Source organism: Triticum aestivum, chromosome 1A (genome assembly GCF_018294505.1).
Source record: "Triticum aestivum cultivar Chinese Spring chromosome 1A, IWGSC CS RefSeq v2.1, whole genome shotgun sequence".
NCBI classification, from domain to species: Eukaryota; Viridiplantae; Streptophyta; class Magnoliopsida; order Poales; family Poaceae; genus Triticum; species Triticum aestivum.
The window spans coordinates 485,910,015-485,923,156 of record NC_057794.1 but is presented as its reverse complement, the minus strand read 5'-3'; the positions used below and the strand labels follow the sequence as shown (position 1 = coordinate 485,923,156).

General features: G+C 46.8%; 1 protein-coding gene across 2 annotated transcripts; it reads left to right on the top strand.

Moving 5' to 3' along the window:
- Nucleotides 1-3,271: 3,271 nt before the first annotated feature.
- Nucleotides 3,272-12,269, top strand: LOC123059257 (phosphatidate phosphatase PAH1). 2 transcript variants are annotated; one of them, XM_044481867.1, is made up of 11 exons: nt 3,272-3,411; nt 4,317-6,693; nt 6,773-7,353; nt 7,439-7,512; nt 8,888-8,972; nt 9,089-9,175; nt 9,350-9,422; nt 9,606-9,649; nt 10,498-10,626; nt 10,711-10,809; nt 11,713-12,269. In XM_044481867.1, exons 2-11 carry the CDS (start codon nt 4,392-4,394, stop codon nt 11,767-11,769), a joined length of 3,531 nt encoding a protein of 1,176 aa, XP_044337802.1. In that variant the 5' UTR covers nt 3,272-3,411; nt 4,317-4,391; the 3' UTR covers nt 11,770-12,269. The 2 variants fall into 2 exon arrangements, with proteins under 2 accessions (XP_044337802.1, XP_044337808.1); XM_044481873.1 differs by lacking the exon at nt 3,272-3,411 and adding an exon at nt 3,934-4,195.
- Nucleotides 12,270-13,142: the final 873 nt, after the last annotated feature.

Below are 13,142 nucleotides of genomic sequence, written 5' to 3'. Positions count from 1 at the left end.
ATTTTGAGAATCACTGGGGGGTAATGCCGCGAGAGTAGTTATTTGTATGCGGGTTTGCGGCCATCTGTTTTAAACCTTCTCCCTCAATCAATGAAAATGGCAACTCTTTTGCCTTGTTTAAAAAAAAAGACAGGGAGAGGTACAATCTCCTGACTTTGCTTCGCAGCAGACACATGAACAGTGATTTAAACCCGCGTTATCTACAGTAATAGTTCCACAGTAAGAATCTACATTATTCTAGCTACAGTGCCTGCTTAGCTCTCTGACTTAATTTTTTTTTGGCGAAAAAGCTCTCTGACTCACCTTAATGATGTTACACAATGGAGCACAGTATCTTCCCTGCCTTTGCAGCGCGTCGGAGGGGCCGGTTCCGGTTGTATTGTGCCTGCAGAGAAAGGAGCACATGACCTGGACAAGTAGATGAATGAACGCTTTTTTTTTTGCGCATCAATGAACGCTGATTTTTTTTCCTCATAAAAAACCTTTTAGTTGGGCAAGGCCTGAGAATGCTCACCCGTCTCACGGTTTCGTGTAACGAACATGTCACACTCACACGAGAATTTCAGGAAGAGAAGACATCACAAGAATGCCTAGCCTTTTCTTTTATACCGAATTTGGTCGGCTTGTTCCTCAACACTGGATAAAAGCCTCAACTTGTAAGAGCATCTCCAACAGCCGCGCTAAGTGCCGCGTGCAAAAAATCTGTTTACCGCGTGCGCTGCGGCTGGTTTTGCGCGCCCGCCTGCGCTGGCTCCATCAGCCGCGCTATAATGCAGCGCGCGCGCGCCGCTCCAGCAGAGCGTAAAAATACAGCGTGCGTGACTCGCCGGGTATTTTGCATATATGATATTTTGGACAAAAATGAACATGTGAAATTTGACACAAACAAGTTGATGAATAAAAATTCATGCCCACAAGTTCATCCAACCAAGTTCAAATGCAAACTAAAGTTCAAGACATGAAAGACACATCAATCTTCATCTTCCTCGTCTTCGTCTTCGTCCTCATCTTCCGAAGACGACTCTTCCGCCTCCGAAGATGAATCTTCCTCCCTCTCCTCATCACGCACCGCATCACGCACCGCATCATGTGAAGCTCCGACGGTGTTGGCAAGATCTTCAACGGCATCTTCATGGGAATGTGTGTGAGAAGGCACATCGAAAGACATTGCACCCAGGTGGCCGGAGGTGCACCCATGCCTCCCATGCACCCATCGAACGCCCTGCAAGCTTCTTTCCCCTCGCCTTCGTGGTGCCGGAGCCGTCTGCCGCCTTGTTTTTCTTCGCGGATGTTTTGCCCTTCTTCGTCCGCGCCGCATTGGGGACCTTCTTCGACAGTGCAGCGGCGGCACGGGACGGCGCCGGCGCGACGCCACCCGGCGCCGTGGTCATCCGCGGCGGCAAGAAGAGGCTGCGCGCGAGGCCGACGCTCGGCGGAGCTCCGGCGGTGGCGACGCCAGCGCTTCCCGCGCTAGGGTTTCCGACGGCGGCGGCGGGGGGGGGGGGTCGCGGCTGTACAGCGGGGTGAGCGGGGGCGCCGGTGTGCGCGTCCATGGGTGGGTGGCAGGGCGCCGGCGCCGGCACGCGCGGGGCGTAGGACGAGGAGAGGAGAGAGTGCGGCGCGAGCACTCGAGTGTGCCGCGCGCTGTAGCTGGCCCCCGAAATACGCCGCGCGGGTAAGTGTTTTCAACCGCGCGCCCAACCTGTTATAGCGCGCGCGCTGTTTTTGCGCGCCCGCTGAGGCGACCCGCCGCGTTGCGCCCGCGCTAAAACGGCCTAATTTGCGGCGCGGCGTTAGTTTAACGTGGCTGTTGGAGATGCTCTAAGCAGAAAACGGCGAGAAGTAACCAACGGCGGGCATGCGTCGGAGCAAAGGATTCTACTTTCCTGCCTGCCTCTGCCAACCGCCACCGCACGCACGCACGCTCTTTGTATTGTACAGTCGTACGCCACGCCGGTTACCGTGGTGCCCCGTCATGCGTCGCCCGGCCGGGCTGCGCGCGCGCGCGGCGGTCCCATCTCGTTCTCTGGCCCTCGTGCGTCCTGATCATTCCTGAGTCATTGTTGGATCCTACCACCGTCTCGTCTATCCACCCGACCCGGCGGTCGTGTGGCCGTGGCTGGTCCGCGGCGATACGGTGCAGCGCCGCACCCTTCACCCCAACTTGCCAAGAGCTTCTGGAAACGCAGACCAAATCGTGTATACCCGAACGCGTTCGCTTCACGCCACAAGGCACCGCGCGCGTGGAGTACTATCGCACAGCAGCAGCCGCAGAGACCACCGGCGGAATGGCCCGAAAATGGAAGGGGAATGACGGTGCACGCACGCACGCACGCACGAGATGGATGGGAGGAAAGCAACCGGGCGGTACGTTCTGGAGGCCACCAGGCACGCAGGCATATTCGCCCGGATAACCGCGCTTGTCAAGTGGTGGCTGGCAAAGATCCGCACGCCATCGTCTCGTTTGCCCCCGCGCATGGATCACGTACGTACGGACGCACACCACGACGTCGACGCTCGGGGCTGTTAAAGGTACGGCAATGTACCGAAAATGCCCCTCTCCCGAGATTGGTACCGAAAATGCCTTTCTCGGTCAAATGAGCATGCGCTCGTAACTTGCACATTTTAGCCAGAATTCGCAATTTTGATGCTACGTCGAACTGCCAGTCAACGGCGCGATCGGTGAAGGGTAGGGTTGCTATTCCATTTTCTTTCCCCAGTACGCTGCTATACACAGGTACAATAAATAGGTTGGGTGGATGCGGTTAGGCTTAGGCAACAAGAAAAGACAACGCCATCACAGGCTTTACTACGCCCAGCAACCAACTATTCCTGCGACGAAAAAGCCTTCAACACCATGCCAGGTGGGCCCTGCGGCGGCGTAACTCCTGCCTGGCCCACCGTGACAGCCTCTCACGCTCAGAATTTCTCACGTCCCGTTCTTCAGCAACGCATCTCATGATTCGGATTTTAAAATGAGGACGCGGACGACAACTGAGGCAGCTCGGGCGATCACTCTCTGCCTGCAACGATCTCTGCGCGACGTGGCGACATGTTCGTTCATTCCTCCGCGGCCACCAGTCCGCATATACCTCTCAATGACACGTGGTCCCCGACACCCGCGTGCCCCCACATGTCATCCCACACCGAGCAGCGCTCATGTGGCGAGGCGGGCCGCGACGGCCCACGTGCGCTCCGCGTGCGGAGGACGGGCTCACTTATAAATGCGGCTCTGAACGCCCGCCTATCCCCTTCCCCTTTTCACCCCCCGTCGGTCTCCCCCCAATTCCCACCCCCCCCAGCGACCCGCGACGCCGGCGCGAGCGACCCCTCCGGAGCCGACGCGAAGGGCCCCCCAACGAACGAACGGGCCCGCCGGAGAGGAGCGGCGAGCGGCCGAGCCCAGTCGCGGTGAGTCCCCGCCCTGCGCGCTCCCTCTCCGATTACTACTAGTTGATTTGGATCCAGTTCGATTTGGCATTTGTTTCCGTCCCCTTCTTCATCCGGGAAGGAAACTTCGCGTCCCGGTTTTACTGCTCGCGGCGTAAGTTTCGCGGAGCTTTCCCTGCCGGAGGAAGGAGGCGACTGCTCTTCTGGGCTTGGGAATCGGGGGGTCTGTGGGTTTTGCCTCGCCTGGGAATCGATGATGGGCATGCGGGCTACAGTATTAATCTGGGTAACCGAGGTCTGGAAAATGCCCGCAGGTTTTTGGACATTTTCTGCTTGTTTTTTTAAGCAGGTTTCTGTTTGAACATCTTCATGAGTCAGCTCACGAGCAGCACGAGTTTTTTCACTAATGGTAATCTGTCGCGATAATGTTCCAGCAGATCTCAGGACACTTGGAAGTTCGAATTCAAATGCCAATATTACCAGCAATTATATCACGAAATAATACCAAATGACTGAAGAGAAACTGCGAAAAAAAAAGGCCCGACACGTCTATATTTTTCCGTAATATCCTGCGAGAACAGCTCGGGAAACTTCTCTGGAAAACACCCCCACTCCGGCCCGGCCTCTTCTCCTCCCGTCCCCCCTTCCGTCCCCCACAGCATCAATTGACCTTCCGCCGCCTTTGTTCCACCCAAGCACGCGCGCCACCTCGGAGGTATCGCCCACGTCCTCGCCCGCTCCACTGACCTGACCTGGCGTGGAGTCGAGATCTGTCCGTACCCGGGCTCGGATTGATTTTCCCTCGGTTGGTGGCGAACCCTAACTTGCTTGGATTGTTACGAGAGTTCTGTTCTGGTCGAGTTGATTTGTTTGCTGCGCGGGGGAGTACGGATACAATCTCATGCTTTGTGTTCATTTGATTACAGAAATTGATGAAGCGATTGGACGAATCGAGCGGATCGCCGAGTGTTTGATGCGTGCGATCGAGGGCTCGTGCAGAGATGGACGTGGTGGGGATGGTGGGGCGCGGGGTGGGGCGTGTCCTCTCGCAGGGCATGTACTCCGTTGCCACGCCCTTCCACCCTTTCGGCGGCGCCGTCGACATCATCGTCGTTGAGCAGCCCGACGGCTCCTACCGCAGCACGCCCTGGTATGTCCGCTTTGGCAAGTTCCAGGGTGTTCTCAAGCGTAACGAGAAGGTCGTCACCATCGCCGTCAATGGCGTGGACGCCAGCTTCCACATGCTGCTCGACAACTCTGGCCAGGCATACTTCATGCGGGAGCTCGTGCCTGGTGGTGAGGACTCCGAGACCGCTGCAGAAGAAGCTACGAGCGAGCCTGAAACTCCTCTGCGTAGTAAGAGTGACGGGGAACTTTACAGCCAGTTGGTCGGCCCAGAGTTGAATGAGGATCAGGAGGTACAAAATGGAGAGGAGTTTGATTCATATGGCTATTCCAAGTTGGAGGAGGCAGAGGATTTGGCAAATCAAGCTGGTGGGGGTGGGGGCAATTCAGAGATGCTTTTGGTTAGTGTGAACGGGTGTGTTCTAACTGCTCCCATTTCTTCAACTGAGGAGAATATGGAGGATGTGCAACTAAGTGACCCCCAGTTCCATTTGGGGCCTGGGGAGAGCTCGAGTGGCGATCTCAGCCGCGGTGGCGAGGTGTGGGAATCTGGCATTTTGGATGGTTTATACATATCACAGGAAAAGGTTAAGTTTGATTCTGAACATCCATCAGAGGCTTTGGAGGAGCTTCGGGAGGTGTCAATTTTGAAGGATGGGTCACATGACATCCCAGTTAATGAACATGAAAGCCTCCATGTCTCTGTTAATGAAGGCCAGACCTGTGTTGCATTGACCAATGCTCTTGATGTGTCGGTGAACAATGATGATGCTTATCAACCATTGACCAATGAAGACAAGACTTGTGACATTCCACTGGTTCAGAGCAACTGTGTTGCATTGACCAATGAAGATGAGGTTCAGAGTGTGTCACGATCAGAGAACAACGGTCTGAATTATCAACCTTTGGTCATGGAAGATGGAGTTCGTGAAGTTTCAGGGAACAATGGTGAGGGCTATCAACCCTTTCCCAATAAAGATGAAGCCCTTGATGTGTCGGTGAACAATGATGATGCTTATCAACCATTGACCAATGAAGATGAGACTTGTGATATTCCACTGGTTCAGAGCAACGAGGCCTGCAAGTCCCCATCCATGGCAGGCAAGGTTTGTGATGCCAACAATGAGATTATTGAGGATGAGGTGAAGGGTTTATCACAGTCAGGGAACAATGGTCCGGATTATCAAACGCTGAATGTGGAAGATGAGGCTAATGATATTTCAGGGAGCAACGCTGAGGTTGATCCAATCTTGCCCAATAAAGAAGAGTCCCTTGATATCTTGGAGAACAATGATGAGGGTTCTCAACCATTGACCAATGAAGATGAGACTTCTGATATTCCACTGGTTCAGAACAATGAGGCCTGCAAGTCCCCATCCAAGGCAGGCAAGGTTTGTGATGCCAGCAATGAGATTATTGAGGATGAGGTTCAGGGTTTATCACAGTCAGGGAACAATGGTCCGAATTATCAAATGCTGAATGTGGAAGATGAGGCTAATGATATTTCAGGGAGCAACGCTGAGGTTGATCCACTCTTGCCCAATAAAGAAGTGTCCCTTGATATCTTGGAGAACAATGATGAGGGTTCTCAACCCTTGACCAATGAAGATGAGGTTCAGAATGATGAGGCATGCGAATCCCCATCTAAGTCCGACGAAATTTGTGATGAAAGCAATGAGAATATTCAGGCTAGTTTTAGCAGATTTGATACTTTCAGAAGTTGCTTGGATTTGACATCACAAGATGATGGAGATTCAGGAACTGAACTCTTTTCACCAGAATTTGATCACCAGAGGGATTCTGAGCTTAGTCTGAGTATCCGTTCCGATATTGACATAGATCTGGGAGAAGATCGAAGTGAAACTGCGCACTGTGATCAATCCAATCAATTAAAGCATATAGAGGAAGTGGATGTTTCGTCAGTTACTTCAGATGATAATATAACACGCAGCGAAGACTGCTCTCCTGTCTATGGCAAGGCAGCTGATTTGTCCTGTGAAGGGGGTTCTGATGAAAGGAGGAAAGATACCACCCCTTCTAATATTGGAGCTTGTAAATCTGATCGCTTGCGAATGTCCCCAAGCAGTGACAGAGACAAATTAGGAAGCATTCCGGAGAACCCAACTGCTGAAGAGGAAATAAATAAAGAAGAGCACCCCCAATTACAGAAGGGTTTGGGTAAGCACATGTCAGTCAGCAATGTATCTCTTTTTTATAAGATAAGGTCTCATAGTTTTTCTTTGATTTATACTGGCAGGCTTTGAGATTTCTCTGTGTGGGCACTTGCTACGGCCAGGAATGGGCCAAACATCTGCTGATGAGGTGTTCCAACAACATCTTGTCCCTGAGGAGGATTTCAAATTGTCTGGACCATCAATAATAAAAAATGCAAACCTTATTGTCAGAATTGGCTGTAACTATTTCACATGGAGTAAAGTTTCTCATGTTGTTCTTGGGAAGGCTGTATTTGGTCCAGACTTCTGTGTAGAACCTATCGATGCTATTCCAGTTGAACGCCAAGAAACACCCAATTCGAGAGATGATTCTCTTGGGTTGTCCCCAAGCCGGAGATGGAGGCTGTGGCCTATTCCATTTAGGATATCAAGATCTCTTCAACGCAGTAATAGTGATTCTTCTGAGGATATTTTTCTTGACACAGAGACAGTCTTAAGTCCTATGGATGAGCAAGCCCCAGCCAACAATAAAGACCAGTCACCAAGAAAGCAATTTGTGCGGACTTTAATTCCCACTAGCGAACAGGTGGCATCTCTAAATCTTAAGGAGGGACAAAACATTGTCACCTTTAGCTTCTGCACCAGAGTTTTTGGGAAGCAGCAGGTGGTTCATGCCTCTTTTTGCTTAATTAATCATTTCCTATTGTTATTTCAGGGATCTTTATATTCATATTTATTATTTTTGCTAGGTTGATGCACATATCTACGTGTGGAAATGGAATGCAAAAATTGTTATATCCGACGTGGATGGAACCATCACAAGGTAAAGTTTGTAGTTCACTTTCATATAGTTATCAGTTGTCACTTGTCAGCTTAGTATTGTGGAACAAAATATTTCAGCCGCTCATCTGTCATAGGCTCATAGTGTCTCATCAAACTGTAATTGTTATATCAAACTAGCATAACTTTCCAGCCAAATAATGGACTGCTGTATATACAATAATTTCATGATATTAAATGTTGCCATGTGGTATTCTTATTTTATCTCACTTCATGTTCACGGCAATATTGATTGAAAGATGGATCGGCCTTGTACTAGATTCAAACAATTTGCTTGTTCACAAATGAAATTTGTAGTACTTTATTTTGAATTGTGGTCTCATAGAATCTAAGCAGAGTATTTGGAGAACAAAGAAGCTGCTAGTTTAAGCATCTACATCTTTGGATGTTAAATTGAATGAGTCAATGAGTTGTTTTGCTTCTAGATTTATTACATGTAATTCTAGGTACAAACTATGTGCCGTCTAAGCTGAACCTTTTCTATTAATATTGAGGTTATTCATTTCTTGTAACCTTTAGGCACTATGCTCACTTTGTGATATGTTAAAATGGTGACAAAACTTCCCATTGGCACCATTAGGCCTTGGATGACACTCTTTGCATCTTAGTTGGAACGATTTCTATCATCATACATGGTCTGGTACATGTGAATATTAGGTCAGCAATTGGTAAAATTAGCCAACATCGGTCTCTCAATCACTGCAATAGTGCTTTGCAAAATAACTCGGGCATAGATTTAAATGGCAAAGTTTATCTCTTTCATTTTGAGTTCAAGGCGCCATGCTCATTTTGTTTGAAAACTAGTGATTGTAATCAATTGTTTCTCTCTTAAGTTGGATTATCAGGAAATAAATTGCATGTACTTTCTTGGTCACACATGTCCAGCAAATTTCCTTCTCAGCTCAACCGAAAATTTCAGTGGACAATGCTGCCATAGTAGGTCAGCAATTGGTAAAATTAGCCAACATCGGTCTCTCAATCACTGCAATAGTGCTTTGCAAAATAACTTGGGCATAGATTTAAATGGCAAAGTTTATCTCTTTCATTTTGAGTTCAAGGCGCCATGCTCATTTTGTTTGAAAACTTGTGATTGTAATCAATTGTTTCTCTCTTAAGTTGGATTATCAGGAAATAAATTGCATGTACTTTCTTGGTCACACATGTCCAGCAAATTTCCTTCTCAGCTCAACCGAAAATTTCAGTGGACAATGCTGCCATGCACTGACTGAATTAAACCTTAGCTCCATCCAATGAATTTCCAGCTTGCTGCACCATTTCCCTTTGCATTCTAGAGCTCTGTACATGAACTTTTGCTGTAAATTATCACAACAGCTGAATGTGAGTGGGTTACATTTCAGGTCTGATGTCTTGGGCCAGGTCATGCCTTTAGTTGGACGAGATTGGAGTCAGTCTGGTGTTGCTCGACTCTTTTCTGCAATAAAGGTGTGATACACAATTTTGAGATTTTGTTTCAGGATTTTATATTTGGATGAGATTGTACCCAGTTTTGAGCACATACGCCACGTACGTTTCTGATGAGTCTTCTGTTTTCTATCCAGGAAAATGGTTATCAACTGATATTCCTTAGCGCTAGAGCCATTGTCCAGGCATATCTGACAAAAAACTTCCTCTTCAATCTAAAACAGGTAAATTAGCTGTTGCCATTTGTTGTTTCCTTCTGTCCCTTCTATTCAACTCGTAGTGATTTGATCATATATGCGGTATAACTGCATCGATTATCTAATAGATGTCTATTTTATATTGCTAGTATTTTCTATTGAGTTTGTTATGTACTCAACCATACTTTTACAATTTTGCAGGATGGGAAAGTAATGCCTAATGGACCTGTTGTAATTTCGCCCGATGGATTGTTCCCTTCGCTCTACCGAGAAGGTAACGTGATTATGATTTTAGCAAATTAATTTGCCATTTGGATTCACTTAACTCTACCGGATGATCTGTAGACCCTCTGATTGACCACCGAAAATTTGCTATTAATGATAAAATATTTTCTTCTTTGACTGCAATATAAAATTATTTTTTAGCATCTTCTAATGGTTCCTCTGTTTTTCTCAGTTATACGAAGAGCACCACATGAGTTCAAGATTGCCTGTCTGGAGGTAACTGTCAGAATCAGCTTCCTAAGTTTGCTTGCTTAGCACCTCTGTAAAGAAATATAAGAGTGTTTAGATCACTAAAGTAATGATCCAAACGCTCTTATATTAGTTTGCGGAGTGAGTAATAATGAAAGTATAAAAAATGTGACTTTATGATTTTTCTGGATTTGCAATTTCTATGGAATTAAGGTCATATATTGGCCCATGCCTGTTTATTCTCCCATGGGATCTTACCCTTCTACTCCCTCTGTTCCTAAATGTAAGTCTTTTTAGAGATTTCAATGCGGACTACATACGGATGTATATAGACGTACTTATGTGTGGATTCACTCATTTTGCTCTGTATGTAGTCCATAGTGGAATCTCTAGAAAGACTTTATATTTAGGAACATAGGGAGTAATACACAAACAAATAATAAGGGCCTCTTTGATTCACAGGATTGTCAAAATGAAGGAATAGGAAAAATGCAGGAATAGGGTGACATGTCCCGTAGTATCCTACAGGATTTGAAAGAATGTTTGATAGCATTAGGAAAAACAAAGGAATTCTACAAAGAGGTTTGAGTGGATGGAAATTTTCCTCCAAAATGTAGTACAAATGGATCATATGGAAAAATTCCTAAGGATGCCAATCCTACGAATCAAACGAGCATCACAGGAAAAATTCCTAAGGGTTTAAATCCTCCAAAAATCCTATGCAATTACGTTGAATCAAAGGAGCCCTAAGCTTGGTTGATTAACTAAGGTTTTTCATGGGATTGGCTCCTAAATTCTCTTGTGAAGGCTGGGGCATAATTTTAGGCACATAAGGCCACAGGCTTTTGACATCTTCTATTTTTATTCTTTGACAGGACATTAAAGCACTTTTTCCTTCCGACTACAATCCATTTTATGCTGGATTTGGCAACAGAGACACTGACGAGCTTACATACAAAAAGATGGGAATTTCGAAAGGCAAGATTTTTATCATCAACCCCAAGGTATCTCAATTACACTAAGTCGAAGTCATTAATGTTGTGCTCGATGTGTGATTGCCTCCTAAGTCACATCTTGTTGGCATGCAGGGTGAAGTGGCCATCAATAGTTCAGTTGATGTGAAGTCCTATACCTCCTTGCATACCCTTGTCAATGACATGTTCCCTCCAACAACTTTGGTTGAGCAGGTCAGTGGTCATTCTTTACTCTGCTAGTTTTTTTTTTTTTTTGCATTCATCTGAACTATGCTAGTTACTCCAGACATAGTGGAGTAGTGTTTTGCAGTGGTTCCAGACATAGTGGAACAGTGTTATAGTCCCTCCGTCCCAAAATAAGTGGAACTTTGTACTAACTTTAGTACAAAGTTGTACTAAGGTTGAGACACTTATTTTGGGACGGAGGGAGTAGTTAGGAACAACAATTATCAAATACGCAACAACAAATTCACGTATGCTGGGTATTACTCAGACCTTAATAGTTTCTATCCATTTCATTTTGCTACTTCTAGACTCGTCTTTTACCTAGTACATTTTGCCAGTTGAGAGTTTGGATAATGTTGTTTTGTCTTGTGTATTAATTTTTAATAGCCATCAAATTATACGGATATTCCTCATGAAAGGGAACCGTAAGGATATTTTTTAATCATAAAAATTGCAATTATCAGGGAACAGTTTTCTAACTACATGTTTGAACTTGGCACCGATGCTTACACAGTAGTACAGTCAGTTACAATGATTTTTCCAAACAGCGATAAAAGGTCACATAGAGATAAAATGCACTAGACTTGTCTACGTGCAAACTACACTCAGAAGATTAGCTACACTGAGGCAGGGGCATGTTTATCTTTTCTTTCTCTTCTATATTATCAAGAACTTGAACGTTCTTCTGCTGTAAGATGTAGACATGCCTATTGATTATTCTTTCGAGAGCAACCAGAATGATAGCAGTACACTTACTCATGGTGTTTTACCATTCAAGTGATACATAGTACTCCCTCTGTAAACTTTTATAAGATAGTTTAGATCACTACTTTTTAGAACAGCGAGTACTGTTTATTTTGGTTTCTGACCATCGATTATAATGCTGTGCAGGAAGACTACAACTCCTGGAATTATTGGAAGGTGCCGCTGCCAGACATTGATTTGTAGAGTAGTTTTGACAAGTACAGCAGTAGACGCAAGTAGAGTCTGCGGACAGCATGACCGGCAAGCTCGTGTATGCTAGTTCTCAATCGCCACAGCAGAATTCTGCCCAACCTGTAAAGCATCTGGTGAGTTTTCCAGATGGACTGTTTTGATCGCCGTTGTTGCAGAAGCTCGATTTTCCTTGCCCCGACGCAGCTCTATCACGATCATTCATCTTTTAGGTAGTGATCTGATCGTCATAGCCGTCGTTGAAACTTATCGCTGCTGTGCCGGCATCTCAATTCGCAACGAGGTAGCCCGCCGAGCCTGTTAGTAATCTGTTATCAGCAGCTGCTAGCCTGTGTTGCTTTCCGTGTTCTCGTAGCTCTAGGCTGTGATGTAGCTCATCTGTCAGTTAGATTACTCGTGGTACATTACTGGAAAGCAACAGGGAACAGAAAACTGTCTATCACGCTGTATGTTGTTGTATATGGGATATAAATACGACTGCATTTTTCTGTAAACGTCGCATGCTAATGATATTGTAGTATGGTACAATTTCCCATCTCGTGGTCGTAACTCTGCTGACAATTGCCAAATGGCGAAGAATAAACTTTTACAGAGCAATATCGGTGTATATAAAACGGGGTGAAAGACTATTTCGAGAAGAAACTTTTAGCACCGTCGGTTCTCTGGGAAGTGGGAACTCTGATGGGGTGCGTATGTGCCCGAGCAGAGCAGCCTGACCTTCAGAGCTCATCACATACTTCTTCTGAATGTTTTCATGACATTGACAGCCAAAGCCGAACAATCTGGGAAGCTTTCTTTCCTTGGCATTTGGTGATAGAAGGGCCCCAGAGTTGCCGGAGGCGGGAGACGGAGAGGAACAGAAAAGAGAAGCTTTTAACCTCGAGCTCTGAGACCGCCATCCTTTCCACTCCTTTTACGGTAGACGAGCTTAACGTTTTGGCAACACGCAAGGGCAGGCAAGTCCCATCTGTCTACTTGTCCAACTCCAAGCAACCGCACTGTCCCTTGCCAGGTCAGGTCGCACGGACGGGGAACCATCACGCAGACGGTCAAGAAAAACGCGACTGCTCCACGCGACAAATGTACCGTGCAGGGATCGCAACACGAAACATGCGGCCGTGACCAAACCGAACCAACTACTGCTACTGCTACCACATATGCTCATTCTCGCACGCATGTAAAAGCTAGGCGACAAGGCGCGGGATAGTTAAAGCTGCGGTGCAAATCTTCCCGGGGGTCATGAGAGTGAGCCTAGCAAAGGTGCTTTGACCTTTAATCCATCGCGGGATGCTCTGCTTTGCATGGCTTGGCTTAGCTTAGGTGGTGTTTGGTTCAAAAGTCCTAGGACCTTTTCTAGTCCCAGGGAC